This window comes from Xenia sp. Carnegie-2017, unplaced genomic scaffold (assembly GCF_021976095.1).
Source record: "Xenia sp. Carnegie-2017 unplaced genomic scaffold, XeniaSp_v1 HiC_scaffold_2, whole genome shotgun sequence".
Classification (NCBI taxonomy): domain Eukaryota; kingdom Metazoa; phylum Cnidaria; class Anthozoa; order Malacalcyonacea; family Xeniidae; genus Xenia; species Xenia sp. Carnegie-2017.
Window position 1 is genome coordinate 8,661,129 of NW_025813482.1, and position 27,331 is coordinate 8,688,459.

The 27,331-nt window shown below is 31.9% G+C and overlaps 3 protein-coding genes across 6 annotated transcripts in view; 1 reads left to right on the top strand and 2 right to left on the bottom strand.

Annotated features, from left to right (window-relative positions):
- Window positions 1-2,226: 2,226 nt before the first annotated feature.
- On the bottom strand, window positions 2,227-10,795 carry LOC124440185 (eEF1A lysine and N-terminal methyltransferase-like). Of its 3 annotated transcripts, XM_046990521.1 has the most exons (3): window positions 10,579-10,795; window positions 5,330-6,466; window positions 2,227-2,447 (listed from the first exon to the last, which is right to left on the bottom strand). In XM_046990521.1, the coding sequence occupies exons 1-3, from the start codon at window positions 10,739-10,741 to the stop codon at window positions 2,434-2,436; spliced, it is 1,314 nt and encodes a 437-aa protein (XP_046846477.1). In that variant the 5' UTR covers window positions 10,742-10,795; the 3' UTR covers window positions 2,227-2,433. The 3 variants fall into 3 exon arrangements, 2 of the variants coding, with proteins under 2 accessions (XP_046846477.1, XP_046846476.1); XR_006946592.1 differs by lacking the exons at window positions 5,330-6,466; window positions 10,579-10,795 and adding an exon at window positions 3,433-3,530; XM_046990520.1 differs by lacking the exon at window positions 2,227-2,447 and having other exon boundaries at window positions 4,398-6,466.
- A 97-nt stretch (window positions 10,796-10,892) lies between these two features.
- On the top strand, window positions 10,893-14,322 carry LOC124440186 (chloride channel CLIC-like protein 1). 2 transcript variants are annotated; one of them, XM_046990523.1, is made up of 3 exons: window positions 10,893-11,195; window positions 12,508-13,250; window positions 13,694-14,322. In XM_046990523.1, the coding sequence occupies exons 2-3, from the start codon at window positions 12,600-12,602 to the stop codon at window positions 14,048-14,050; spliced, it is 1,008 nt and encodes a 335-aa protein (XP_046846479.1). In that variant the 5' UTR covers window positions 10,893-11,195; window positions 12,508-12,599; the 3' UTR covers window positions 14,051-14,322. The 2 variants fall into 2 exon arrangements, with proteins under 2 accessions (XP_046846479.1, XP_046846478.1); XM_046990522.1 differs by having other exon boundaries at window positions 12,511-13,250.
- A 129-nt stretch (window positions 14,323-14,451) lies between these two features.
- Window positions 14,452-27,331, bottom strand: part of LOC124440178 (fibrillin-2-like) — a 47,777-nt gene continuing 34,897 nt past the window's right edge. The window contains exons 19-28 of the mRNA XM_046990511.1: window positions 24,958-25,080; window positions 24,572-24,694; window positions 24,366-24,488; window positions 21,510-21,632; window positions 21,304-21,426; window positions 18,559-18,681; window positions 18,159-18,281; window positions 15,963-16,085; window positions 15,758-15,880; window positions 14,452-15,309 (exon numbers count right to left, since the gene is read on the bottom strand). Coding sequence (XP_046846467.1) covers window positions 15,026-15,309; window positions 15,758-15,880; window positions 15,963-16,085; window positions 18,159-18,281; window positions 18,559-18,681; window positions 21,304-21,426; window positions 21,510-21,632; window positions 24,366-24,488; window positions 24,572-24,694; window positions 24,958-25,080 — 1,391 coding nt within the window. The 3' untranslated portion in view covers window positions 14,452-15,025. The remainder of the gene's footprint in view (window positions 15,310-15,757; window positions 15,881-15,962; window positions 16,086-18,158; window positions 18,282-18,558; window positions 18,682-21,303; window positions 21,427-21,509; window positions 21,633-24,365; window positions 24,489-24,571; window positions 24,695-24,957; window positions 25,081-27,331) is intronic.

A 27,331-nucleotide genomic window follows, 5' to 3' on the forward strand; every position in this document is an offset into this window, starting at 1 on the left:
GAGTGATTCAAGTCGGCTTTTCCAAATCTAGTTATACGTGCAGTCTCGTCAATTTTTTTCCATTTCGCAAAGGAAAAGAAGCCATAAAAGAAAGAAAATAACAGCAATTCATAACCGCATATCAAGTCCTCTCTAATTTTGCACGATGTACTGCAAAGCCATGCTATGGCAAGTTGGCAATCTGTGTTTTCTTTTGTTATTCAATGGCCAAGGTTTTCTGTTTGCTATTTTTGCAACTCGTCTTTACAAGATTGACATCATTAACATGAATCACTTATAATTGTAACTCAATTGAATAAAACAATCTTTGTTTAAGGGCGGAATCATAGCGGTGGTCTTTTGTTTTGAGCCCCAAGGACAACTAGCTGTTATTTACGTAGGTATATGAATATGTTAAGTGTATCTCAGCAGAGTTTGACATCCCAAGACAAAGTTTGTAAGTGTTTTGGCTTGGTAAAGACAAGAGAAATATTAAAAAAATAAAGACAAATTTTATTTATATAGCACAAGACATGTAATTTAACGTTTTCTTTATCTTACAGAACGTCATCAAAACTTAACGCATTTCTAATTTTAACGAAAAGCTCATCATAAACTGTATTATTTTGAAAACTCTGATCTACTTCATGCATATACAGTTCGTATTAGCATAAGCCTGAAATTACATAAATGGTTATTTTTTATATTTCATGTTGATTGGGTCATCAAAAATCCTGCATGAAGTCTATTTTAACAAAATTTTATCATCAAAACCTACGCATAAAATTAAACCATGCATGCACATTGATAGCCACTGTCTAATGCTATGAAATTCTACATTTTTTTTATCAATGGTAAAATAATATGGATGTGTAAGGCATAAAACGTGTGTTTTACACTTTGTCGGTTTTTGCTACAAAGCCCAGCGTTAAAAGTAACAGAAAAATGGATTTTTAACAGTTAAAACTAAACGATGCAAATGTTCTGTTTGCTCAAAAATATCATTAAACCCCTAAAATAATTAAAATGAGATTGACAAAGCTTGGAAGACTGATATAAACAAAAAAAACAAATCAAAAAGACCTTTTCATTGAAGTTCATCGTGCTCGCTAAGCCTGTTGATATAAAATTTATAAAAAAGCTATAACGAATAATTTAAAAAGACTTTTATGGTCGTTTGTAAGCTTCTTATACCATTGTGATTTTTGATTGCATTATTTTGCGCATTTCCATCCACACATTTTCCTATTATAGGCTTTGGCAATTTTCTTCCTAAAAATCATATCAAAAGAGTTTAGTTCAACGATGGGAATAAACCTCTGTTTGTTTACAAAGATAGCTATAACTTACCAAATTATTAAAAAAAATTTACGAAGCTTGGGCCTCTTTAAATGCGCGATAAGACGACCACATTTATCAAAAACTAAGAAATGATCTTTCCCACCGTCCAATTTAGACCACAAATTCAGCTTTTTTGTGTCTTGATAAACTGGGAAAGTAAGAATTCTTTTTAAAATCGCAATTTTGCCATCACTTCGATCATTGATCGATACAAATGAAACATTGAACCTAGAAAATTGAAGAAATTACGATATACGATTAGTGGAAAGAACTTTTTGGGCGATTTCATAGCTACAACTTGCTTTTTATGCAAAAAGTAAGAAAGGTCCCATTTATGACAATTAGGTCCAAAAGTGAAATTTAGAGTTTAAGATATTTCATGAATAAAAGTTTTTAACCTGTACGAGCATGTTTAGCTACAAACGGTTTCTTAGTGAGTGTGTCTTACCCTTCAAAGACTAAGACTTGTCTTTGTTAAATTGTATAGTTTTCGTAGCAAATAAGAATTTACTTAATTATCTAAAATCAACGGTGTAGCTACCTGTTTTTAATTGCATGGCCAAATTCCTTTTCTCTTTTAAGCACGTTTTAAATACATCCATTGTAATTGTTTATTGTTCATGAAATATTCTGGTTTTTGTTCCGTATAGTTAGTGGCTACACACATCAAATGCTGCCAATCATTTTTTAAGTCGTATAACTGAACACACAACAGCAGATCGAGGATTTTTTTAAGGAAGGGTTGCATCGAATGCATGTTGTAATACCATAAAATTTTAATTATAAGTTAATACAATATCCGAGCTTAGGTTGTGATGGGGATCGCCTGAAGTCCCCCACTGAATCAACTCCTGAAAATGCTCACAATATAAATAAGTTTAGGCAGAAATGATCGAGCTCACCGGTTCATGTATATTTGTATGCGTTGTAATAAAACAGCGTAACGCTGACACAATGGTCATCCAGCTTTAAGCAGAGCAACAACAATAACATTTCCCTTTTTCCACGATATAGGAGGCTGAGAGATGTATGGAGTTGTATCGCATTTCTTCATAGCCGAGATGACAGTGAGAGACAGTAAAAATATTAAGGCACCACAAGGACGAAGCATCTTTACATAGTCACTCCTAAACGTAAGAATCGCAAGAATCATACTAGGGATGTATTGTATTAAACTGTTGTTTTGACTAGTCATCGTTATAAAATAAGCATAACTACACTAGCGATAAGGTAAGGTTTCAATTTTTACAGCACGAGAATGATATCACCGGGAAGCAAAATACTTTTCAACACTTTACTCGTCCGTTGTAAAATAAACATCGCTATTGTTAATTTGTCATTGGTCGTTAGGGTGAAGCACATATACACAAGGTCAAATGATTGGAAACGCACAAAATGATAAAGTTCACAGGATTTACTTCAAACACAAGCTTCATTAACAGTATATCTGTAATTCTGTATAGGATAAAAATAATTTACCGTTTGAAAAAAATGCAACACAAGCACAATCACAACTATTCAGATTTTTTCCTGCCGCTATCAAGTTAATGGATAAAATTGACAGATGTGAATAACAAAAATTATTTTCTCACTTTAACTTTGGGAAATTTTTAATTCTTAAACATAATCTGTTCAGTTTAAAAGACAAACTCACTTGGCTTGCTTGTATCACACCTCAAAAATATGCGAAAACCGCTTTGGTTACAACAAGGAATAACATTTCACAGTGTGAAATAAAAATGTTTAACATTTCGAACATTACCTAAAATTGAATATTAGCTATATAAATTTTTTTGTTAGAAATAGTTAATTCGTGAATAAGAACTTCTGAATGATGTTCTAGGAAAATTGACATCGGATTGGGAAGAGAATAATTATTTGTTCAAGTAAAAATTTGCTATACGTGCGTAAAAGCAGCAACTTTCAGTTGGCAATAAATGAAATGTTAAAATGACCTTCTACACATTTATCACGTAAAATGTGCGATTAACAAAGCGCGCGACAATCATACAAATATCAAGCGCCTATAATAAATACAAGCGCACGAAGAACTTTTACAAGAACAGATTAAAACTTATCCGTGAGCCAAATAAATAAGAAAACAAATCTTACCGATAGCAACAAGAGATTTTCTTTCTTGTGACGAATAAATCAAATTGAAATAATATTAAATTTTATCAACACGTATTTATGTTTCATCAAAAGATAACGTATTTCCGGAATGTCAATTTGAACATTAGTAAAACAAAACGTTGTAACAAAATGTGACGGGTAAAGCGCCGATTCTTTGAAATATGAAACGAAAAAAAATTTTATTCGGAAATATATAATGCAGCCTTTTGCGCCAAATGAGAAATGGGTAAGTAAATACAGTCGTACTGGCTTAGTAAGCATGTAAGTTTGGTTGCGCATTGTAAATTTTATTTCATTTCCATTATTTTGTCTTGAGAAATCCATTCTACACAGCATGCCGAAACTTACGATTTGGTTTCAGTTACACGGCTTGCGCCACACACATTTTAGAAGAGTTAAGAAAAAACAGAATTAAACAGAAAGTTATTTAGCGTTACAGTTAAGTTTTAGATTTGTAATTCTTATGCTACAGAAAGTATACTGATCGTTTAATGTCTTTCCAGTGAAAATAATTAATTAAGATTTCTATTTATCTAAAAAGACGACTGACGACGCAATCACCTTTAACCTCGAGGCCTTGACCATTGACAGGAAATGATATCAGTCAAAACAGCCTCAAGTTAAAATAACATGCATGTGAGTGCTCAACTCAGAAAAAATAATCGATGACAGTTATTTCGTTTATGGAGCAGCCTATGTTTTTCAGAAGAGTACTTGAATTAATTTTTCTTATGGTTTTTACTTTGAGATAAACGACATGTGACAAAACACTTTGACGTGAACACACTTTTCAAAAATTTTGATAAAATGATAGTTTTCTACGCATTTTCTAAATTTTCTTGATAACCCTATGAATATATGCACTTGTGTAGAATCGCTATAACCACTGTTTTGAAAAATGCAGAAATTTTTCGTACTTAATATGCAAAGTATCACCAACAATATGTGTTCCACAAAAACCTTTATTCTATAACACTTAGCACTCTATTCCAAAGATTTTACACTTTTAAAGATAACTATATTCCCCAATGTCTACGTTTCACATATTGATATAGCCTGAAAAAATTCAGTTTCACGTTTCTATTTTTTTTCATGCGCCAAGCATTGCACAATACACCATGATTAGGGAAGAAAAAGAGTATTTTATCTACATTTCCATAGGTAAAATCACGACATTATTGAGCAATTTTTAGATTGTTCAAATGTGATTCCAGGTCAACTTTTGAAGACCTGTTAACAGCTATAATTTGATCTTTTAATTTTCCAGCGTTTTTCTTAACCTCAGACAGTTTTAATGTCGAATCCAAGTCACCACTAACGAGAATTTCATTTACCACATTTACAATATGCATTTTATAAACCACTGAAAATATTTCGCATATATTATTAACGACCACAGATTTTTTTTCTTTCTCTCTGCACACTAGATTCAAGAGAAATAAGCCATCACGACACAACATTTCTTTTACCTTAGCAAGTATTGCTTTATCAATGAAAGCATCTGGTGGACAACTTAAAGCGTTTGAAGCATCTTTGGAATCAATATCAAACACAATAATGTCATAAGTTTTTGAGCTTTCGTTCAAAAAGTCAAGACCGTCCTTGACAATCAAATTCATTCTCTCGTTTTCGCTAAATCCAAACCATTTTTTAGCAATCATTACAATATCCGGATCAAGTTCAACGACCGTTGAGTAAATGCGGGGAAAATGAGAGAAAATAAACATAGGAAGGCTTCCTCCACCAAGACCAATAAGCAACACACTCACATCATTATTTAAAACTTTAGGAGACAGAGATAATGCAGCAACAATGGCCTCGTGATGTTGACACGATAAAAAAGAAAAATCGACACTTAGTGATATTTTACTTTTACCTTTCTTCTTATTTGATTTCATAACTTTTTTCTCACATAACCTTGCTTCAGATTGCACGATATTTTTATTCTTCAAGAAAATCAAATAACGAAATACTTCACCATTCTCCATTGTGGTGTCTTCAACGACATAATTACCAGTGTATGATGAAGTACCCGAATGTACTAAAGTGCGGGAACCGATATCATCACCAATAGAAAGAAAGGGAACCTTAAATGCAGAATCAACACCATTTTGAGCAAGCTCCATCACTTTGCTAGATAATTCTTCTTTAATCTTATCAATACTTTCATACGTATGACCTCGATTCAACGCAACTATGATAAGACGTTGAAAACCTGCTGACTCAGCAAGTTGCCTCTGTCCTTCTTTAACACAAAACAACCATTCATGCTCCCTTCCTTGAGGGACAATAAATATCGCAAATTTTCCAGCTTTATAAATTTTTGAATCAATAATAGTTAAGGAGAATCTTGGGTCAAGTGAGCTCTCATTTGACCATAAATCGATGTGAAATTCTTCTTCCGGATTCAATGTCTCCAAAATCTTTTTACTAAAGGCAAACTCTCGCAGAGACTTTATAACATCAGATAATTCATCTGGGTTATTCAAACGTTTGACTTTTTCTGATGAATCATAAACAATTTCCATTATTTTCGGCATTAATGACACTTGATGAGCAGGTCTTGTTTTAGTAAATACAAAAACAAAAACTGGCAATGACGAAGCATTTGATGGTGTATTTATGGTATGAACTCGAATAAACCAGTTAATATATTGAAAATAATCAAGCAATTTTTTAAGGATATAATCTTGTGCCAACGATAGACAAACATATCTTCCTCCAATTTTTAGAACTCGAGAAACTTCATTAAGCATTTTATCGACTTTTTCAATAACCATCTCATCATTGCTTGTAAAAATAGCATCTAATGTTCCTTTATCAAGTACAACATGGAAGAATTCATCGTCAAACTGCAGATCAAGCAAATCCATCTTGATAAATTTCATTTGAGGGCGTTTCGTTTCGTTTCTTGAGGTCATTTGTCTGATAACAACATCTGAGATATCAATGTTTTTCAATAAATGATAACCAACATCGTACATATCTTCACTCAACCGCGAGTTACCACAACCTGTCAATAAAATACATATCAATTAAATAGAACTCATTTTCCAGAGAAACTATGGCACTGAATGCGTTGCTTCACAAGAATTGCTGTTGAATAGAACAATCTTGGAATTAAATGGTGGTTTAAAATAACTCTTTTTCAAGAGAAATTCGAAAAATGAGTTGTTTTATACCACATTCGTAATAAATAACGTAATTTCGGCTGAATGCAGTAGTTAATATAATTAAGATGCAAATTTGATCACATTTAAAGAGATTTTTGCGCAATTAGAAATATATCATTTCGTAACTCGACGACCAAATTAATATAACAAATATACTATAAGCGAACAAGTTAAAATACACGGTGGGTGTGGCTAGGACTACTAACCTTCCTTGATATTCATTGATATAACCTTCAATGATATTAATTGGCCTATTTCATTGTACATAAGGAAGCAGTAAATTGAACGTGCACTGTTGTAAATACTTTATTATAACTTTGGAACAACATAGAACTACATACAGACAAAATAACATTTGATCTGTATGGAAGATGATGGTTATCAGCTAGAAAATCGTACCTGTTAATTGTGTAAATAATGTATACTTAGTTGCCAGTTGAAATAAATAACTGTGTCATATTTTAAAGTAAATGATTTGAACCCGGGAGTATCGTTACATGTTTGTAAATGTAGATCGTCCAGGTTGGTATAGTCCTGAGATAGACTGTTTTTGTTGTTGTTGACTGACGTTTCGACAACAACAAAAACAGTCTTTCTCAGGACTATACCAACCTGGACGATCTACATTTACAAACATGTGTCATATTTTATGAATTTTTCATGTCATATAGTCATGACCTTTACGTAATTCCTAAACTTTATGTTACAAGGAAAAATTGTCAATGGTTTGAAAAATAATGACAGATACAGAGATAATATGATACAACAAAGTAAGTAATAATTATCAAAAAGAAAAATAATATTAATGACGTCAATGGACATGTGACCAAAATATGTAACCTTAAATGTTGCGGATGTGTTTGGTAATCAAATCAAAATTTTCATTTCATAAAAGCGTAAATTAAATAAATTGTGCATGACTAGCAAAAGCAGTATTAAAAAGAGTCAATTCAATGCAATCTAGGTATTTTACATAAAAGATAGTTGTACTACAATTATAACAATATTGTGGGAAATTAGATTGCGCAACACTTGAGTTTTGCCAGAGTGGTCACATCAGAGTGGTCACATCATGATTTTTAAAAATGCAAGTTTAGCATACAATTGTTGAAAAATTCGTGAGAATAATGAAAATCGTAGAACAAATAAACAATTTTGCTTATATCTGCCTATAATGATGGCTCAGTTTGCGTGTCCGTGATTTATGTAAGTCTTAAAAAAGTTTCGCGTTGTAAGGAATTATAACAAAGACGGAGAGTCTGTCACAAAGCGGCAAATCCGACATGGGGACTGAACTAGGTACTTATGACCACGCCCAAAATTGTTGTTGAAACTGAAGTTGCTAATGTTAGAGGAACATACGTTTAAAAAATATTTATAACTACATATATAGTTGAAGCAATAATACATACATAAAATAATAGATTACACGTGCATGCGTTGCATTGATTTTAACGTTATTAGCCAAAAATAGGGCTAATTACCACAAACAGCAATGAATAATAATCGTAACACAAAAAGGCAACATTAATAGTAACATAAAAATATATTGCTTTATTGAGTCAATTCCTTTGAATGATTGATGTTCGGAGATAAATTCTACACTTTATTAATGAACAATTTTTTCTATGCTATACTAACATTAATTACGTACTTTGTTCAGTAGGCTATACACTCCAGTCAATGTTCACATTACTACAACACTGTGGTTGTCTACAGGCTATACACTACAGTCAATGTTCATATTACTACAACACTGTGGCTGTCTGTAGGCTATACACTACAGTCAATGTTCATATTACTACAACACTGTGGCTGTCTGTAGGCTATACACTCCAGTCAATGTTCACATTACTACAACATTGTGGTTGTCTACAGGCTATACACTACAGTCAATGTTCACATCACTACAACACTGTGGCTGTCTGCAGGCTATACACTCCAGTCAATGTTCACATTACTACAACACTGTGGTTGTCTACAGGTTATACACTCCAGTCAATGTTCACATTACTACAACACTGTGGTTGTCTGCAGGTTATACACTCCAGTCAATGTTCACATTACTACAACACTGTGGTTGTCTGCAGGCTATACACTCCAGTCAATGTTCACATTACTACAACATTGTGGTTGTCTACAGGCTATACACTCCAGTGAATGTTCACATTACTACAACACTGTGGCTGTCTGCAGGCTATACACTCCAGTGAATGTTCACATTACTACAACACTGTGGTTGTCTGCAGGCTATACACTACAGTCAATGTTCACATTACTACAACACTGTGGTTGTCTGCAGGTTATACACTCCAGTGAATGTTCACATTACTACAACACTGTGGTTGTCTGCAGGCTTTACTATCACCACAAAATGCATTGATTTGCAAAAAAAACACAAATATATGTATGAAAAACAACCATTAAAATTCCACCGAACATGATTGCAGTTATTTCAAATACATGCTGAGTTCCAGAAATACTTTACATGTAAACACATTGGCCATGGGTACATGAGAACTAGATCAAATAAGTAAAAAGTTGAGCAAAAAGTAACTACTAAAGACAGCTTCATCTATATGTAAATCACAGATATAAATATGAAATATTATGAAAATACAATGATATTAGAACAATAGAGAGCATAATACAAAAACAGAGAAAAAACATTATGCATACAGTATTTTACACAGAGCAATTGGGCAGATTAACTGCCAGCTGTTGCTAATTAGGTTTGACGACATTTAATATGTGTGATTACGTCAGATAATCACCTAAGCAGAATATGTAAATTACATAAGGTGCACAAAACTTTGAAATTATAATTAATTTTTTGTTACTAAACATATATTTTGAGAGTAGATTGCCAGTTGGCATACAGCACTTGAAGAAAAATTCTGATCTTTTATTGAGAGTTCTATGCTTATGTTACATTAAATGTGCAATTTGCAGGAACATGTGATATTAAAATAAATTAGGGCACATGTAAGAATGCTTCATTTGATTCATAAAGCCAATGATTTCTTTCAATGAAAAGGTCACTCTGGAGAAAATGTTTTCGTGCAAAAATCAGAAACTTTTGAATCCTTCATGGCAAAAAATAAATTTTTTGAGTAAAAACTTTTCATGAAGCAAATTCTGGGAAGCAATGAAAATTGCAAAGATAATAGTATCTTTGTATCAGTTGCAGTCTAGAAATTGTATTGGTAGCAGTTTAAGAATTGAAATTACTGTACATGCATAAATTTAAATATTATATAGTTGACTGATTATGTTGACCAATCCCTAACAGAATAATAGTTCAAATGTATTCATTCATCTCACAAATAATTGACATAAGGCAGGAAACACTATGCTAGTTTTAAAAATCAAAATGTGACATGTTCAAGACAAATTCTTGTAAAAATTTTCAGTTGCCTTGAACACATGTTTTTTATGCCAAATTGAAGCACAATAAAAAAAAATTTTTCCGTTCACAACAGCTAGTACTCCAGCAAACAAAGAGAAAGAATTTGTGTAGAGTGGTCCATGCAAAATTAAAAAGTTTTTTATAAAAAAGTTATCTAGCAATTTTTATATAAAAGTTATCAATACACATGAGTGACATGAATTCATGAATTACGTCAAGAAAAACATGAAATAGTGGCATTAATTTTTAACAGTTTATTTGCTTATTCAATACAAATATGTTAGTACCCATTCCCTTCAATAAGCAATGGATTTCAAAAGAAGAAAATAATCATAATGTTTTGAATTTTGAAAAACTGATTGCAGATGAGATGCAATATGCCACAGCAAGCTTGTTTTACGCAAAATTAAAAATGCCATTGCAATCCTCACAAATAGAATAGCTTAAAATGATTATAAGAGCTCATCTAGGTCCGCAGGTCCCACAATTTTTTGAAAATTAATAAATGTGTCAGTATACTGAACATAAGACATATATTTTTACCTGTTACAAGAATATGATCATGAGGTTTACAATATTTATGTAATACACCACAAATGTCGGCATATTCACCGTACCACTCAAAAGCATCTTTGCGTTTCTCAAAAAATTTATCCCAGTACCGTTTTGAACCGAAATCTTTCGCTGATTTTGGCAACAAATTCATTTTCAAAAACGTTTTGAGAGTTTTCTAAATGAACGCATGTTTCTTCTTGCAAAATGGTGCATATGTCTATTCGTGTAAATTACATGAAGTATCGTTGTCGCACTATCGCTATTGAAATGGTGATTGGTCGTTTATTGTAATTCGTAGAAATGACGACATCACACACACAACACAAGTGACAACCCACACAAGAGACACGAAATGTTCATATATTTTTCTGTTTTGTGCTAGAAGTCCTTTTATGTAATTGAAAAATAGCTGCTGTAACCGTGCTGCTAGTATATTTTCCAAAATGGATTTTATGGAGAAGCTACAAATATTAGCTTTTTTAATCACTTTCTGTTTATGTTATTGTTCTTGTAAGTTAAATCATCCAAATGAACAGAATATACTTCCTGATGATTGGGTTGATCCAATGGCCTTGGTTCAAACAAAAAATGATCATTTTAATAAGGTAAGGAGATAATTCAGCTTAGTGTTTAAGCTCAAAAATGCAGTAATAATGGAAAAAAACAATGACAAAATGACAAATGAAACTCCAAACTCCAAATATGAAAATATTATTAAAGAAAATCTCTACTTTTTTAATGGTGCTCACTTAAACCTATAGGAAGACTGCATGTCTTCATGCCAACTTCCCCTATTTTTAATTTGTTTTTTACATAGCAAATTATGACATGCAAGGGACAAGTATGTAAAATGAACTGATAAGTTTTCATGAATGAGCTGTTACAATCATTTGTGACATAAAGATGAATAAAAATATCTTTGATTTGTTTGTATAAAGTGATTATTATATTAGATTTATTCCAGAAGTGTGCAAATTTTGTTTTTTGCTTACATAATCAAACTGATTACAGAATTAGTATTGAATTGATTAAATGCATCCTGATCAGTGATCAATAAGCAACTCTTGACTAAGGTTCTGAACAAACCAGAATTGTAGGATTATGTTTTTTATTCCTGTAGAGAATGCATGATTTTTAGCTTTAATTTAACATAATATAAACATTCTTTATGCAAAAACATTTAACTATGGTATGCGTAACAATCCTCTCTTCATAAAACAAAAAACTATGGTAAAAATCTCTCAATTCTTAAATAACATTTTCTGGGGCAGTACCATAGTTTAAAAGTTGTTTATGAGTGAGATATACATTCAATAGCATAGCAAGCCTGCAGATTTATTCCTGATATGTAAATTTTGAAAGATTGCCTTTATTCATTTTGTTAGAAATCTATTTTTCTTATGGTCAGTGAACACAAAAATATTTGCATCACTGGAGTAAAAACGCAGTCTGTCTAAGATAGTGGAGATGTATTACTATGTATGTTATATATCTTCCTCTATGAACACTGAACAACATGCTAAGTACCTTTTGAAATAATTCAATTCAAAGGAGTGTGTCACAAAGCAATTTATAAAGCCTGAGAGAACTAGGTTATGCTTTGACAATGAACCACCTGATAGTTACGTAGAGCTGGGATTTAATTTGATGAAATAAACTCATAAAATGCATATTTATAACTCACGAATAGTTATAGTATCTTGAAGATACCACATCAGATGAGCAATGAAAAATACTATTTTTAAAACTATAAATTTGACTGAGCTACTATGAAGTAGTCCTGTCATTTTGATTGAGCACATTTGGCTGTTGTTTATGAACCCTGCATTTCCTCTTAACTACATAACTATCCCTGCATTCCCTTTTAATTACATATATGTCATAGATATTTTCTTAACTAAAGTATTCATGTTGTTGCAGCTCAATAAAAAGACAATAATGGTAAAAAAAAGTCAAAGAAAAAGAGAAAAAACAAAAAAAAATATTTTTCGACCTTCAATCCAGAATCAATGTCGGCCGACAGTCAGGATATGTTTTCTAAAAAAGGCTCGACAACTTGCGACTTTGCACATTTAAAACAACTTACTCGAATTATTCTGGAGACTTTCACAATTCCTGGGAAACGAAACTTTTTAATTTATTTAACGGACGATGACTTCAAACATCTTGAAGAATTTAAAAATGGGAAAGACGAAAAGGTTGCACATGCTGTGGAAATAATATCCAAATTTTTTTTACATGCTCCAATAGACGACGTTCCTATTTCTGAGTCAATATTTATTTACATGGCTCAATTTGTCTCATACCACAATGGTACATTTGCAGTAGCTTTTGTTATGGTTGTGATACTCTCCTTGCTAATCTTATTTGAAATTCGTACGAGCATGCCTTGGTATCGTCAGTGTTGGTACGTTTTTGGTCTTCTTTTCCTTATAAGCATTCCTTGGGAATGGTTTAGACTTTATAAGCAATCGTATGCACGTAAACAAGTCGAATATTTAAAAGAAATTCCTAAGCAATGTCTTGCAGCTAAAAACATGGCAATAATGGATAGAATATCAGTGTGGATCGCCGGATCTTTGACGTGGAAACAAGATGATTGTATTAAATATCAAGAAGCCATTTTGATTGATCCGATTTGGGAAATATCACCATCAGTGGTAAGTACTATTGATAACGCAATGTTACGTCATAGTGAGCTACGTCACGGCACTGCCCATGTACATGTTGTCATATACGTGTTTCGTCTTGGGTTACGTCACGGCTTGTCATAAATCCAATAAAATTCATTTGTAGGATTTCAATGTGCGAATGTGAATGTCAATAATCTTCTAACCTTGTTTTCATTATTCTGCTTGTAACTTTTTACTCTAAAGACTTCTCTACCTGGCAAAGCGTGCGTTTCTATGAAAGAAAGTTGTGATTAGTGGTGATAAGATGACCACAACAAATTGTTCTTAAAAATGACGTTTCAATAGTTTAAATCGTTACGATTCCAACAATGCTTGTTTAGTCACTGGAAAAGTATCTTTCAGACAAATTGGGGTTGATTTGGGTGAGTGACAAGCCTTTCCTATTTAATTGCTCTTGTTTGCAATTTCAGGCTCTTTCAACCACTGCAACTCGTCTGATATTTCATCCATTGGAATACATTGCTGCTTCATGTGGAGAAAGTTTGAACGCCTTCCTTAGTAAAATACCTTCAATGTGGCAACCAGTTATGGTTGTAATAATAACCATAATTCTATTGTTATGCGTCTTCCTTCTCATTCGATCTCGAACCGTTCCAGTTGTCACGAATGTTGCATTAACGGAGACAGATATTAAGAACATTAAAAATTGCATCGTAAAGGAAATCCGAACCATTTCTTATGCCCCAAATAAAACACCAAAAGAAGAAGGTGATTTTCTCCCAATTCAAGAAGAAAAAGTTGAAGAGTTGTCTCCTGTTTTAAGTTAAGGAAAAGTTATGTGACACTCCTGCTTTTATTAACATAAGATAAAAGGGTAGAATATATTGTCGACATACCACTTCATTGATTGTTTTCCACGAGAAACAGGTTTTTTCTTAGAAAGGATAAAATTTTTGCACTCTAGTGTTAACGAAACTGTGTTTTTGGAAAATTGTCCAGAAGATTGAAAGTGAGTGATGTTAGCATCAGACATTTTTGATTGTTATATGCATTCTTAGAGTTTAAAAAATAACAAATTTTTTACGAATTTTCTTTTCAACACAGTTGTTTTCTTTGCATTTTTTAAACCACATTGACCGCGCTGTTCCAAAAAAGGCCGGGGAAGGGGAGGTGGAACAGCACGAGAGAACATACGCAATATGTAACCCAGCAATAATTACTGCGTAAGTACAGGTAGCGTTCATGTATTTTAGCTCAATGATTTTGCAAACTATACAATACAATTTAAATAAAACTAGCTGTTGAACATAACCGAGAAATCATTTCATATGAAGCAGCCTGAAAAATTTTAAAGATATTATTCAAAACCATATGTTTTAACTTTTATTCCTTGTATGTATTGACATGAATGCCAATTGTAATTACCGTGAAAAAATTACAGTATTTTTATTATGCATGGTATCGCTTGTATTATTAATGGTAAATATTGCAATTCACCTTTATTACATTCTTTAATTCTGAACATGTTCGAGCTTTTAAGTTGTAATTGCTATATTTACCAGCATGAACTACATAAAATGCTAGGACGTCAAAATTGTTTTCTAAAATCACGAAAACAAAGCAAATGATTATCAGTGTGGATTATGACACTTGCCAAATATCGTACGTAGAATTACAACAAATAACTTTTGTGTAAATTTCTAAATAAGTCATTTCTGTTTATTTGTTTCTGCTGAAAGTCTAAAATCACGTGTATGAATGAGATTAAATGAAAAAAATAAAAAACTGAGAAAAAAAACGAATCATCGACACGCATTAACATTCAGTGCCGTTGAAACTTCTGGCTCAACAGATTTCCTCTGATGGTCGGTGTTTTCACAATTGGAATAAATGTCATTCAAAAACGACATTTGGATAGTATTCCCGTCTTTTGAAGACTTCTTATCCACACCCAGGCGGCGGCGTCCTCGTAGTCGTCGAATAACAAAAATAACAAGTATTATTGCAGCCAAAATTAAAACAAATGAAACTATTGCATAAGCCCAGTTTGGAAAAGAGAGAAAATTCTTTGCATTCACAGGTATTTCTAAAAGGTAACAAAATCATTGTCCTGTGAATAGAAGAAATGGCCTCTAACGCATAAAACGCAAAGTAGTAGGGACTAAACACAAAAATTCATCCTTCACTTCAGGGAAAATATCAAAAAGAGGGAAATTGTGATATAGTTTTCTTTCATTCCTAAACTTAATCGCATTTAACAAACCACTTTCTCCGTTACCAGTACAACCACGAGTTATAGATTAAAGTGCAAATACCATTTATACAAAAAACATGACTGCCACATTAGTGTGAATTATTTTCTACTGAAATAAAATTCTCCATGCGAGTGCAAAAAAATTACACTCGCAAGGAACAGTTGTTTGGCACGTCTATGCCAACAATTGACAATATTTATTTTCTGAGCATATTTCTAAAAGCATTATCCTTATACTATTTCCTAATCCTTTACAAGTTGGCACTTTTAAGACACCGACCTGTACAAATAACTCCATTTCGTACATAACCATATTGACAACTGCATGAATATGATCCAATGTTGTTGACACAGATTGAGTTTTCATCACAATTAAAAACTGACATCAAACATTCATTAATATCTAAAATAAAAAATTTCATCATTATACCATCATTTCATATAAAATAATAACAACTGCTAAAATGTAAAATTATGAAACAGACCTTCACAGACTGTTCCATTTCCAGAATAACCAGCAATGCAGTTACATAAATACGATCCATTTGTATTAACACAGGTTGAGTTTTGATGACAATTGTCAATAGAAAGAGAACATTCATCAATATCTATAACAAAAAATATATGTATTTGCGATTCGCATGTAATTCAAGTGACTAATTTGAAAATCATACTTTACAAGACTGACCTTCACAAAAAGTTCCATTTCCAGAATAACCAAGATTGCAATTACATAAATAAGAACCATTTGTATTGACACAGATTGAGTTTTGATGACAATTGTCGATAGAAAGAGAACACTCATCAATATCTAAGAATTAATACTATTTCGAGCGAACTTTTTTCACATACGTAATTCAAAAGGCCATCTTTAAAATCGATACTTATTAAACCAACCTTCACAAGTTTTTCCATTTCCAGAATAACCAACATTGCATTTACACAAATAAGATCCATTTGTATTGACACAGATTGAGTTTTCATGACAATTGTCGATGGAAAGAGAACATTCGTCAATGTCTATTATTACAAATTTTTGAATTAAAATTTACTTGTTAAGTTATAAATCTTACTTGATAAAACGAACCTTTACAAAAAGTTCCATTTCCAGAAAAGCCAATGTAGCAGTTACATAAATAAGATCCATTGGTATTAACACAGAATGAGTTTTGATGACAATTGTCGATGGAAAGAGAACATTCATCAATATCTATAACAAAAAATATATGTATTTGCGATTCGTATGTAATTCAATTGACTAATTTGAAAATCATATTTCACAAGACTGACCTTCACAAGTTTTTCCATTTCCAGAATAACCAACATTGCATTTACACAAATAAGATCCATTTGTATTGACACAGATTGAGTTTTGATGACAATTGTCGATAAAAAGAGAACATTCATCAATATCTATAACAAAAAATACGTGTATTTGCGATTCGTATGTATTTCAATTGACTAATTTGAAAATCATATTTCACAAGACTGACCTTCACAAAAAGTTCCATTTCCAGAATAACCAACGTTGCAATTACATAAATAAGATCCATTTGTATTAACACAGATTGAGTTTTGATGACAATTGTCGATGGAAAGAGAACATTCGTCAATATCTGTAACAAAAAATACATATATTTGGGATTCGTTTGTAATTCAATTGACTAATTTGAAAATCATACTTTACAAGACTGACCTTCACAAAAAGTTCCATTTCCAGAATAACCAGGGTTACAATTACATAAATAAGATCCATTTGTATTAACACAGAGTGAGTTTTGATGACAGTTGTCGATAGAAAGAGAACATTCATCAATATCTATAATAAAAAATACATGTATTTGCAATTCGTATGTAACTCAATTGACTAATTTCAAAATCATACTTTACAAGACTGACCTTCACAAAAAGTTCCATTTCCAGAATAACCAGGGTTACAATTACATAAATAAGATCCATTTGTATTAACACAGAGTGAGTTTTGATGACAGTTGTCGATAGAAAGAGAACATTCATCAATATCTATAATAAAAAATACATGTATTTGCAATTCGTATGTAACTCAATTGACTAATTTCAAAATCATACTTTACAAGACTGACCTTCACAAAAAGTTCCATTTCCAGAATAACCAACGTTGCAATTACATAAATACGATCCATTTGTATTAACACAGATTGAGTTTTGATGACAATTGTTTATAGAAAGAGAACATTCATCAATATCTATTAATATTACACATTTTTGAATTAAAATTGGTTTGTTAAATTATGAATCTTATATTATAAAACGAACCATCACAAACTGTTCCATTTCCAGAATAACCAACGTTGCAATGACACAAATAAGATCCATTTGTGTCAACACAGAGTGAGTTTTGATGACAATTGTCAATAGAAAGAGAACATTCGTCAATATCTGTTAATAATAAACGTATTTAAGTTAGAATTGGCTTTGTTCAATTCGAAATCTTAGTTTGTAAAACCAACCTTCACAAACCGTCCCATTTCCAAAATAACCAACATTACAATTACAGAAATAAGATCCATTTGTGTTGATGCATGTTGAGTTTTCATGACAATTGTCCATAAAAAGAGAACATTCATCAATATCTATTAATATTATACATTTTTGAGTTAAAATTGGTTTGTTAAACTATAAATTTTAGTTGATAAACAAACCTTCACAAACTGACCCATTTCCAGAATAACCAACATTGCAGTTACATAAATGCGTTCCATTGGTGTTAATGCAAGCTGAGTTTTGATGACAGTTGTGGATAGAAAGTGAACATTCATCAATATCTATTAATATTACAAATTTTTGAGTTAAAATTTGTTTGTTTAACTATAAATTTTAGTTGATAAAACAAACCTTCACAAAAAGTTCCATTTCCAGAATAACCAACGTTGCAATTACATAAATACGATCCATTTGTATTAAAACAGATTGAGTTTTGGTGACAATTGTCGATAAAAGAGAACATTCATCAATATCTAAGAATAAATACAAATATTTGCACTCAACTTTTATAACATAATTCAAAAGACCACCTTTAAAAATAATGTTTACAAAACGTACCTTCACAAAAAGTTCCATTTCCAGAATAACCAATGTTGCAATTACATAAATAAGATCCATTTGTATTAACACAGATTGAGTTTTGGTGACAATTGTCGATAAAAAGAGAACATTCATCAATATCTAAGAATAAATACATATTTGCACTCAACTTTTATAACATAATTCAAAAGACCACCTTTAAAATTAGTGTTTACAAAACGAACCATCACAAACAGTTCCATTTCCAGAATAACCAACATTGCAATTACATAAATGCGATCCATTTGTATTAACACAGATTGAGTTTTGATGACAATTGTTGATAAAAAGAGAACATTCATCAATATCTATTAATAATAAATGTAATCAAATTAGAGATATTTTTTTAAAAGTCAAAATCTTAGTTTATAGAACAAACCTTCACAAACTGTTCCACTTCCAGAATAACCAATATTGCAATTACATATATATGATCCATTTATGTTGATACAGGTTGAGTTTTGATGACAATCGTCCATAGAAAGAGAACATTCATCAATATCTATTAATATTACACATTTTTGAGTTAAAATTTGTTTGTTAAACTATAAATTTTAGTTTAAATATAAATATCAAAGCCCAGCAAAGGTCTTTTAAAAGAGCCATTTAATGCATAGAAAGAAATATTTATAAGGTGTAACGTTTCGTCTTGACTCCCAAGACATCATCAGACAATATTGAATTACAAGTATAGAGGGATATATATGTAATAGCTATTTACATAATGTTAAATTACATGGTGGGATGAAAACGTGTTAGTGAATATGGGATAAGATGTTATGACGTGGGATAAGTAGAAACACGAAAGAAACAAAAAAAAACAAACAAAACACACATAATCTCAAAGTATACAGACATGAGGACGGACGAAATTAGATTAAAGCAACTGAAGGACAATGGAGTTTCCTTGGACGTTAAGAGATGGTTTCATTTTGTTGATTAATGGAAAGTTCTTCACGTCCATATACAGAAAACCTACGTTCACTGGTCTTTTTACTAATTTCCACAGCTTCATTCCACTAACATATAAACGCAGTTTGATATTATGTTTAGTTCATCGCTTCTTTAATATTTGCTCCACTTATGAAAACTTCCATACTGAAATCGAAAAAGTACGCAGATTATTTATTCCCAATTCATTTCCCTGTCACATATTTGATCACTGTGTAAAAATGTTTCTTGACAAAGTCTTTCAACCCAAACCACCTGTTCATACCGTACCCAAGAAAATACTGTATTTCGGCCTTCCATTTACTGGTCTACACTCATCCCAAATCCGCACACAAATCAATCGCCTTTGTCGTGCCGCTTTCCCACACTGTGAAATACGATTCTTCTTTCGATCCACCAAACGCCTCTCCAGCCTGTTTCCTTTCAAGGACAAAGTGCCCAAAACTCTGAAATCGAATGTTGTCTATTCTTTTAAGTGTCGATGCTGCTCCGCATCGTACGTGGGTCAAACCACCCGCCACCTACAAACTCGAATTTCAGAGCATTTGGGCATCACCCCTTTGACTGGTAAACGTTCTAAACATCCCTGTCTTTCCTCCATACTATCACACCTTAAATCCACAGGACACACCGCCACCTTCGAGGATTTTAAAATACTTTCTTCATGCTCAGACTCACAAGATCTTCTTATTCACGAAAGCCTCTTAATCAACAAAATGAAACCATCTCTTAACGTCCAAGGAAACTCCATTGTCCTTCAGTTGCTTTAATCTAATTTCGTCCGTCCTCATGTCTGTATACTTGTGATTATGTGTGTTTTGTTTGTTTTTTTTGTTTCTTTCGTGTTTCTACTTATCACACGTCATACCATCTTATCCCATATTCACTAACACGTATTCATCCCACCATGTAATTTAATATTATGTAATTTAATATTATGTAAATAGCTATTATATATATATCCCTCTATACTTGTAATTCAATATTGTCTGATGATGTCTTGAGAGTCAAGACGAAACGTTACACCTTATAAATATTTCTTTCTATGCATTAAATGGCTCTTTTAAAAGCACTTTGCTGGGCTTTGATATTTATATTTAAACTTCGCTTTCCGCCCAGTATACTTTGGTCACAATTATAAATTTTAGTTGATAAAACCAACCATCACAAACAGTTCCATTTCCAAAATAACCAATATTGCAGTTACATAAATGCGATCCATTTGTGTTAACACAGATTGAGTTTTGATGACAATTGTCAATAGAAAGAGAACATTCATCAATATCTATGACAAAAAATACATATAATTGCGATTCGTATGTAATTCAATTGACTAATTTAAAAATCATACTTTACAAGACTGACCTTCACAAAAAGTTCCATTTCCAGAATAACCAACGTTGCAATTACATAAATAAGATCCATTTGTATTAACACAGATTGAGTTTTGATGACAATTGTCGATAAAAAGAGAACATTCATCAATATCTATAACAAAAAAAGATGTATTTGCGATTGGTACGTAATCAAATTGACTAATTTAAAAATCATACTTTACAAGACTGACCTTCACAAAAAGTTCCATTTCCAGAATAACCAACGTTGCAATTACATAAATACGATCCATTTGTATTAACACAGATTGAGTTTTGATGACAATTGTCGATGGAAAGAGAACATTCATCAATATCTAAGAATAAATACATATTTCCACTCAACTTTTATACCATAATTCAAAACACCACCTTTAAAATTAGTGTTTACAAAACAAACCTTCACAAAAAGTTCCATTTCCAGAATAACCAACATTGCAATTACATAAATAAGATCCATTTGTGTTAACACAGGTTGAGTTTTGATGACAGTTGTCGATAGACGGAGAACATTCATCAATATCTAAGAATAAATACATATTTGCATCCAACTTTTTTAAAGTAGTTCAAAACACCACCTTTAAAATCGGTGTTTACAGAAGGTACCTTCACAAACTGACCCATTTCCAGAATAACCAACATTGCAGTTACATAAATGCGTTCCATTGGCGTTAACGCAAGCTGAGTTTTGATGACAGTTGTGGATAGAAAGTGAACATTCATCAATATCTATTAATAATACACATTTTTGAGTTAAAATTGGTTTGTTAAACTATAAATTTTAGTTGATAAAACCAACCTTCACAAACAGTTCCATTTCCAGAATAACCAACATTGCAGTTACATAAATGCGATCCATTTGTGTTAACACAGATTGAGTTTTGATGACAATTGTCGATAGACAGAGAACATTCATCAATATCTATTAATAATAAATGTAATCAAATTAGAGATATTTTTTTAAAAGTCAAAATCTTAGTTTATAGAACAAACCTTCACAAACTGTTCCACTTCCAGAATAACCAACATTGCAATTACATATATATGATCCATTTATGTTGATGCAGGTTGAGTTTTGATGACAATCGTCCATAGAAAGAGAACATTCATCAATGTCTATTAATATTACACATTTTCTAGTTAAAATTTGTTTGTTAAACTATAAATCGTAGTTGATAAACGAACCTTCACAAAAAGACCCATTTCCAGAATAACCAACGTTGCAATTACATAAATAAGATCCATTTGTGTTAACACAGAGTGAGTTTTGATGACAATTGTCGATAAAAAGAGAACATTCATCAATATCTAAGAATAAATACATATTTGCACTCAACTTTTATAACATAATTTAAAATTAGTTTTACAAAACGAACCATCACAAACAGTTCCATTTCCAGAATAACCAACATTGCAATTACATAAATAAGATCCATTTGTATTAACACAGAGTGAGTTTTGATGACAATTGTCGATAAAAGAGAACATTCATCAATATCTAAGAATAAATACATATTTGCACTCAACTTTTATAACATAATTTAAAATTAGTTTTTACAAAACGAACCATCACAAACAGTTCCATTTCCAGAATAACCAACATTGCAATTACATAAATAAGATCCATTTGTATTAACACAGAGTGAGTTTTGATGACAATTGTCGATAAAAAGAGAACATTCATCAATATCTAAGAATAAATACATATTTGCACTCAACTTTTATAACATAATTTAAAATTAGTTTTTACAAAACGAACCATCACAAACAGTTCCATTTCCAGAATAACCAACGTTACAATTACATAAATGCGATCCATTTGTGTTAACACAGGTTGAGTTTTGATGACAATTGTCAATGGAAAGAGAACATTCATCAATATCTATTAATATTACACATTTTTTAGTTAACATTGGTTTGTTAAACTATAAATTTTAGTTTAAATATAAATATCAAAGCCCAGCAAAGTGCTTTTAAAAGAGCCATTTAATGCATAGAAAGAAATATTTATAAGGTGTAACGTTTCGTCTTGACTCTCAAGACATCATCAGACAATATTGAATTACAAGTATAGAGGGATATATATGTAATAGCTATTTACATAATGTTAAATTACATGGTGGGATGAAAACGTGTTAGTGAATATGGGATAAGATGGTATGACGTGGGATAAGTAGAAACACGAAAGAAACAAAAAACAAACAAAACACACATAATCACAAAGTATACAGACATGAGGACGGACGAAATTAGATTAAAGCAACTGAAGGACAATGGAGTTTCCTTGGACGTTAAGAGATGGTTTCATTTTGTTTGATTAATGGAAAGTTCTTCACGTCCATATACAGAAAACCTACGTTCACTGGTCTTTTTACTAATTTCCACAGCTTCATTCCACTAACATATAAACGCAGTTTAATATTATGTTTAGTTCATCGCTTCTTTAATATTTGCTCCACTTATGAAAACTTCCATACTGAAATCGAAAAAGCAGGCAGATTATTTATTCCCAATTTATTTCCCTGTCACATATTTGATCACTGTGTAAAAATGTTTCTTGACAAAGTCTTTCAACCCAAACCACCTGTTCATACCGTACCCAAGAAAATACTGTATTTCGGCCTTCCATTTACTGGTCTATACTCATCCCAAATCCGCACACAAATCAATCGCTTTTGTCGTGCCGCTTTCCCACACTGTGAAATACGATTCTTCTTTCGATCCACCAAACGCCTCTCCAGCCTGTTTCCTTTCAAGGACAAAGTGCCCAAAACTCTGAAATCGAATGTTGTCTATTCTTTTAAGTGTCGATGCTGCTCCGCATCGTACGTGGGTCAAACCACCCGCCACCTACAAACTCGAATTTCAGAGCATTTGGGCATCACCCCTTTGACTGGTAAACGTTCTAAACATCCCTGTCATTCCTCCATACTATAACACATTAAATCCACAGGACACACCGCCACCTTCGACGATTTTACTTTCTTCATGCTCAAACTGACAAGAACTTCTTATTCACGAAAGCCTCTTAATCAACAAAATGAAACCATCTCTTAACGTCCAAGGAAACTCCATTGTCCTTCAGTTGCTTTAATCTAATTTCGTCCGTCCTCATGTCTGTATACTTTGTGTTTTGTTTGTTTTTTTTGTTTCTTTCGTGTTTCTACTTATCCCACGTCATACCATCTTATCCAATATTTACTAACACGTTTTCATTCCACCATGTAATTTAATATTATGTAAATAGCTATTATATATATATCCCTCTATACTTGTAATTCAATATTGTCTGATGATGTCTTGAGAGTCAAGACGAAACGTTACACCTTATAAATATTTCTTTCTATGCATTAAATGGCTCTTTTAAAAGCACTTTGCTGGGCTTTGATATTTATATTTAAACTTTGCTTTCCGCCCAGTATACCCTTGTCACAATTATAAATTTCAGTTGATAAAACAAACCTTCACAAACAGTTCCATTTCCAGAATAACCAATGTTGCAATTACATAAATAAGATCCATTTGTATTAACACAGATTGAGTTTTGATGACAATTGTCGATAAAAAGAGAACATTCATCAATATCTAAGAATAAATACATATTTGCACTCAACTTTTATAACATAATTCAAAAGACCACCTTTAAAATTAGTGTTTACAAAACGAACCATCACAAACAGTTCCATTTCCAGAATAACCAATGTTGCAGTTACATAAATACGATCCATTGGTGTTAACACATGTTGAGTTTTGATGACAGTTGTCGATAGAAAGAGAACATTCATCAATATCTATTAATATTACACATTTTTGAGTTAAAATTTGTTTGTTAAACTATAAATTCTAGTCGATAAAACGAACCATCACAAACAGTCCCATTTCCAGAATAACCAAAGTTGCAATTACATAAATACGATCCATTTGTGTCAACACAGATTGAGTTTTGATGACAATTGTCGATAGAAAGTGAACATTCATCAATATCTATTAATATTACACATTTTTGAGTTAAAATTTGTTTGTTAAACTATAAATTCTAGTTGATAAAACGAACCATCACAAACAGTTCCATTTCCAGAATAACCAACATTGCAATTACATAAATAAGATCCATTTGTATTAACACAGATTGAGTTTTGATGACAATTGTCGATAGAAAGAGAACATTCATTAATATCTATTAATAATAAACGTAATCAAATTAGAGATATTTTATCAAAAGTCAAAATCTTAGTTTATAAAACAAACCTTCACAAACTGTTCCATTTCCAGAATAACCAACATTGCAATTACATAAATATGATCCATTTATATTGATACAGGTTGAGTTTTGATGACAATCGTCCATAGAAAGAGAACATTCATCAATGTCTATTAATATTACACATTTTTGAGTTAAAATTGGTTTGTTAAACTATAAATCTTATATTATAAAACAAACCTTCACAAACTGTTCCATTTCCAGAATAACCAACGTTGCAATGACACAAATAAGATCCATTTATGTTGATGCATGTTGAGTTTTCATGACAATTGTTGATAGACAGAGTACATTCATCAATATCTAAGAATACAAAACAAGTTTTTGACGTTGAGACTTTATTGAGCAGAAATGAGTGGACTACTAACAAAAAGTAAAATTATAAAACCAACCGTTACAAATGTTTCCATTTCCAGAAAAACCAACATTACAATTACATAAATAAGATCCAATAGTGTTGATGCAGGTTGAATTTTGATGACAATTGTTGATAGAAAGAGTGCATTCATCTATGTCTAAGAATAATACACGTATTTGCATTTTGTATAATTCAATGACCATTTTCACAATGATAGTTTTATGATTTGAAACTTTGGATGTAAATAAAAAAATTTGATGTTTACTTCCATTATTGAGTACTTAAAACAATTAATTGCAAAACTTTTTGCACCACCTTTTAGTTAAATGTATATGTTGCTACACCATGAAACTTTTGACTTGAACCTCTGGAATTTTAAGGTCCTCTTTACATGAGAGCGGAACGAAGTCAAACCGGTTCCAGCTCGTGTCGGTTATAATATTATTTCTAGTATATGTTTACATCGGATCGTGTACATGTTTACGAAAATGGCTCAGAGTGGTCGGAAGTCGTACCGCCTTCCGAACGATCCGACTAAGTTCAGAACGGTATGAATTGAAACTGGCATATCAATGTAAACTCAAATGAACGTTCAAACCGGTCTGAAATGACAACAACACATGAGGACAAAAGTAAATTACAAAAACGAAATGGTTAGCAAGTGTAAAACTAGCCTGCAAAGAAGGCATTACACAAATCAGGATTTTTCGTGATTTCGTGCGGGTCCCATGTAAACATGCAACAAATTCGCTGTTATTAAATGTTTAAATCTCCGAGATAAAACTGATGAATTTAAATATTTGGAAATTTTTATACGCCTCCGTACTCTCAATGGCGGCGATCATGCAGGCTGCAAAGATGGCGGCCAAGTTAGCCTTGCAGTGGTTGTAGAGTTCACTGCCTATTACAGTTCACCTAAAAGAGATCTATGACTTATGTTAGTGATCACATGCGAAGCTTGAATTGGCAAAATATTTCGAGCTTTTTAGTTTTGACTAAATTTATAACTATTTAGGGAAGCTTTGTATATAAAGAACGGAAGCATTTTGCCAACAGTCAACAGATCAATCGAGCTCATGCTAATTTCCGTATAGTATATGACAACAGGCATTGTAAATATCATACATGTCTACGTTTGAGCCGTGCGTATTGTTTTGTAGATCATATTTTAAAAATCTTTTTATGACTGAGCTTCAACGATTATATGCCGACCTTATTACGTGGGAAATTGCGATCACAATATACTAATATACAAGTTAATTTAGTTCAAGACCGAGTAAGAGTCTGAGATCAAGTCCATATTTGAGTCTCAGGTCGATCCCGAGCTCGAGTCCTTAGCTCGGTAGTTAAGTAACGTCTTTTCTAATAAATTTTTTTGTTGGCCAATACCTACCCATGATAACAATTAATGACAATGCCATTTATTGGCTGGCTAATTATTAAAAATTTTAAAGAATCTTATTTAAACTAAGTTAATACGTATGTCATAAATTCAAGAAGATTTTTATTAAATGATAATGGCATTCTGCAAAAACTGACGAACAAGAACTGTTTTGAGCATTCGCAAATTGGAGATGATAAATACAGTCATCACTCCAAAACATCTAAAGAGACAGTCAGTAAGAACTGTCTGCATATCTCGCCAAAAAACTCAAAAAACCAACAAAGCATTAAACATGTCAACAATTAAAATACTTAGAGCAACAAATGACAAAGAATGTATAAAAGAATTTTTACCTGAGCAAATTCTTCCATTTCCTGAGAAACCAGCACGACAAACACAGGTGAAACTACCAAATGTGTTCCTAC

Bases quoted from the DNA above. Each gene is read 5' to 3' on its own strand.
- LOC124440186 (XM_046990523.1), top strand. From the start codon at position 12,600: ATGTCGGCCGACAGTCAGGATATGTTTTCTAAAAAAGGCTCGACAACT. The intron at 13,251-13,693 runs GTAAGTACTATT...TTGCAATTTCAG, and splicing joins GGGAAATATCACCATCAGTG to GCTCTTTCAACCACTGCAAC.
- LOC124440185 (XM_046990520.1), bottom strand. From the start codon at position 10,741: ATGAATTTGTTGCCAAAATCAGCGAAAGATTTCGGTTCAAAACGGTAC. The intron at 6,467-10,578 runs GTAAAAATATAT...TTTTATTGACAG, and splicing joins TGATCATATTCTTGTAACAG to GTTGTGGTAACTCGCGGTTG.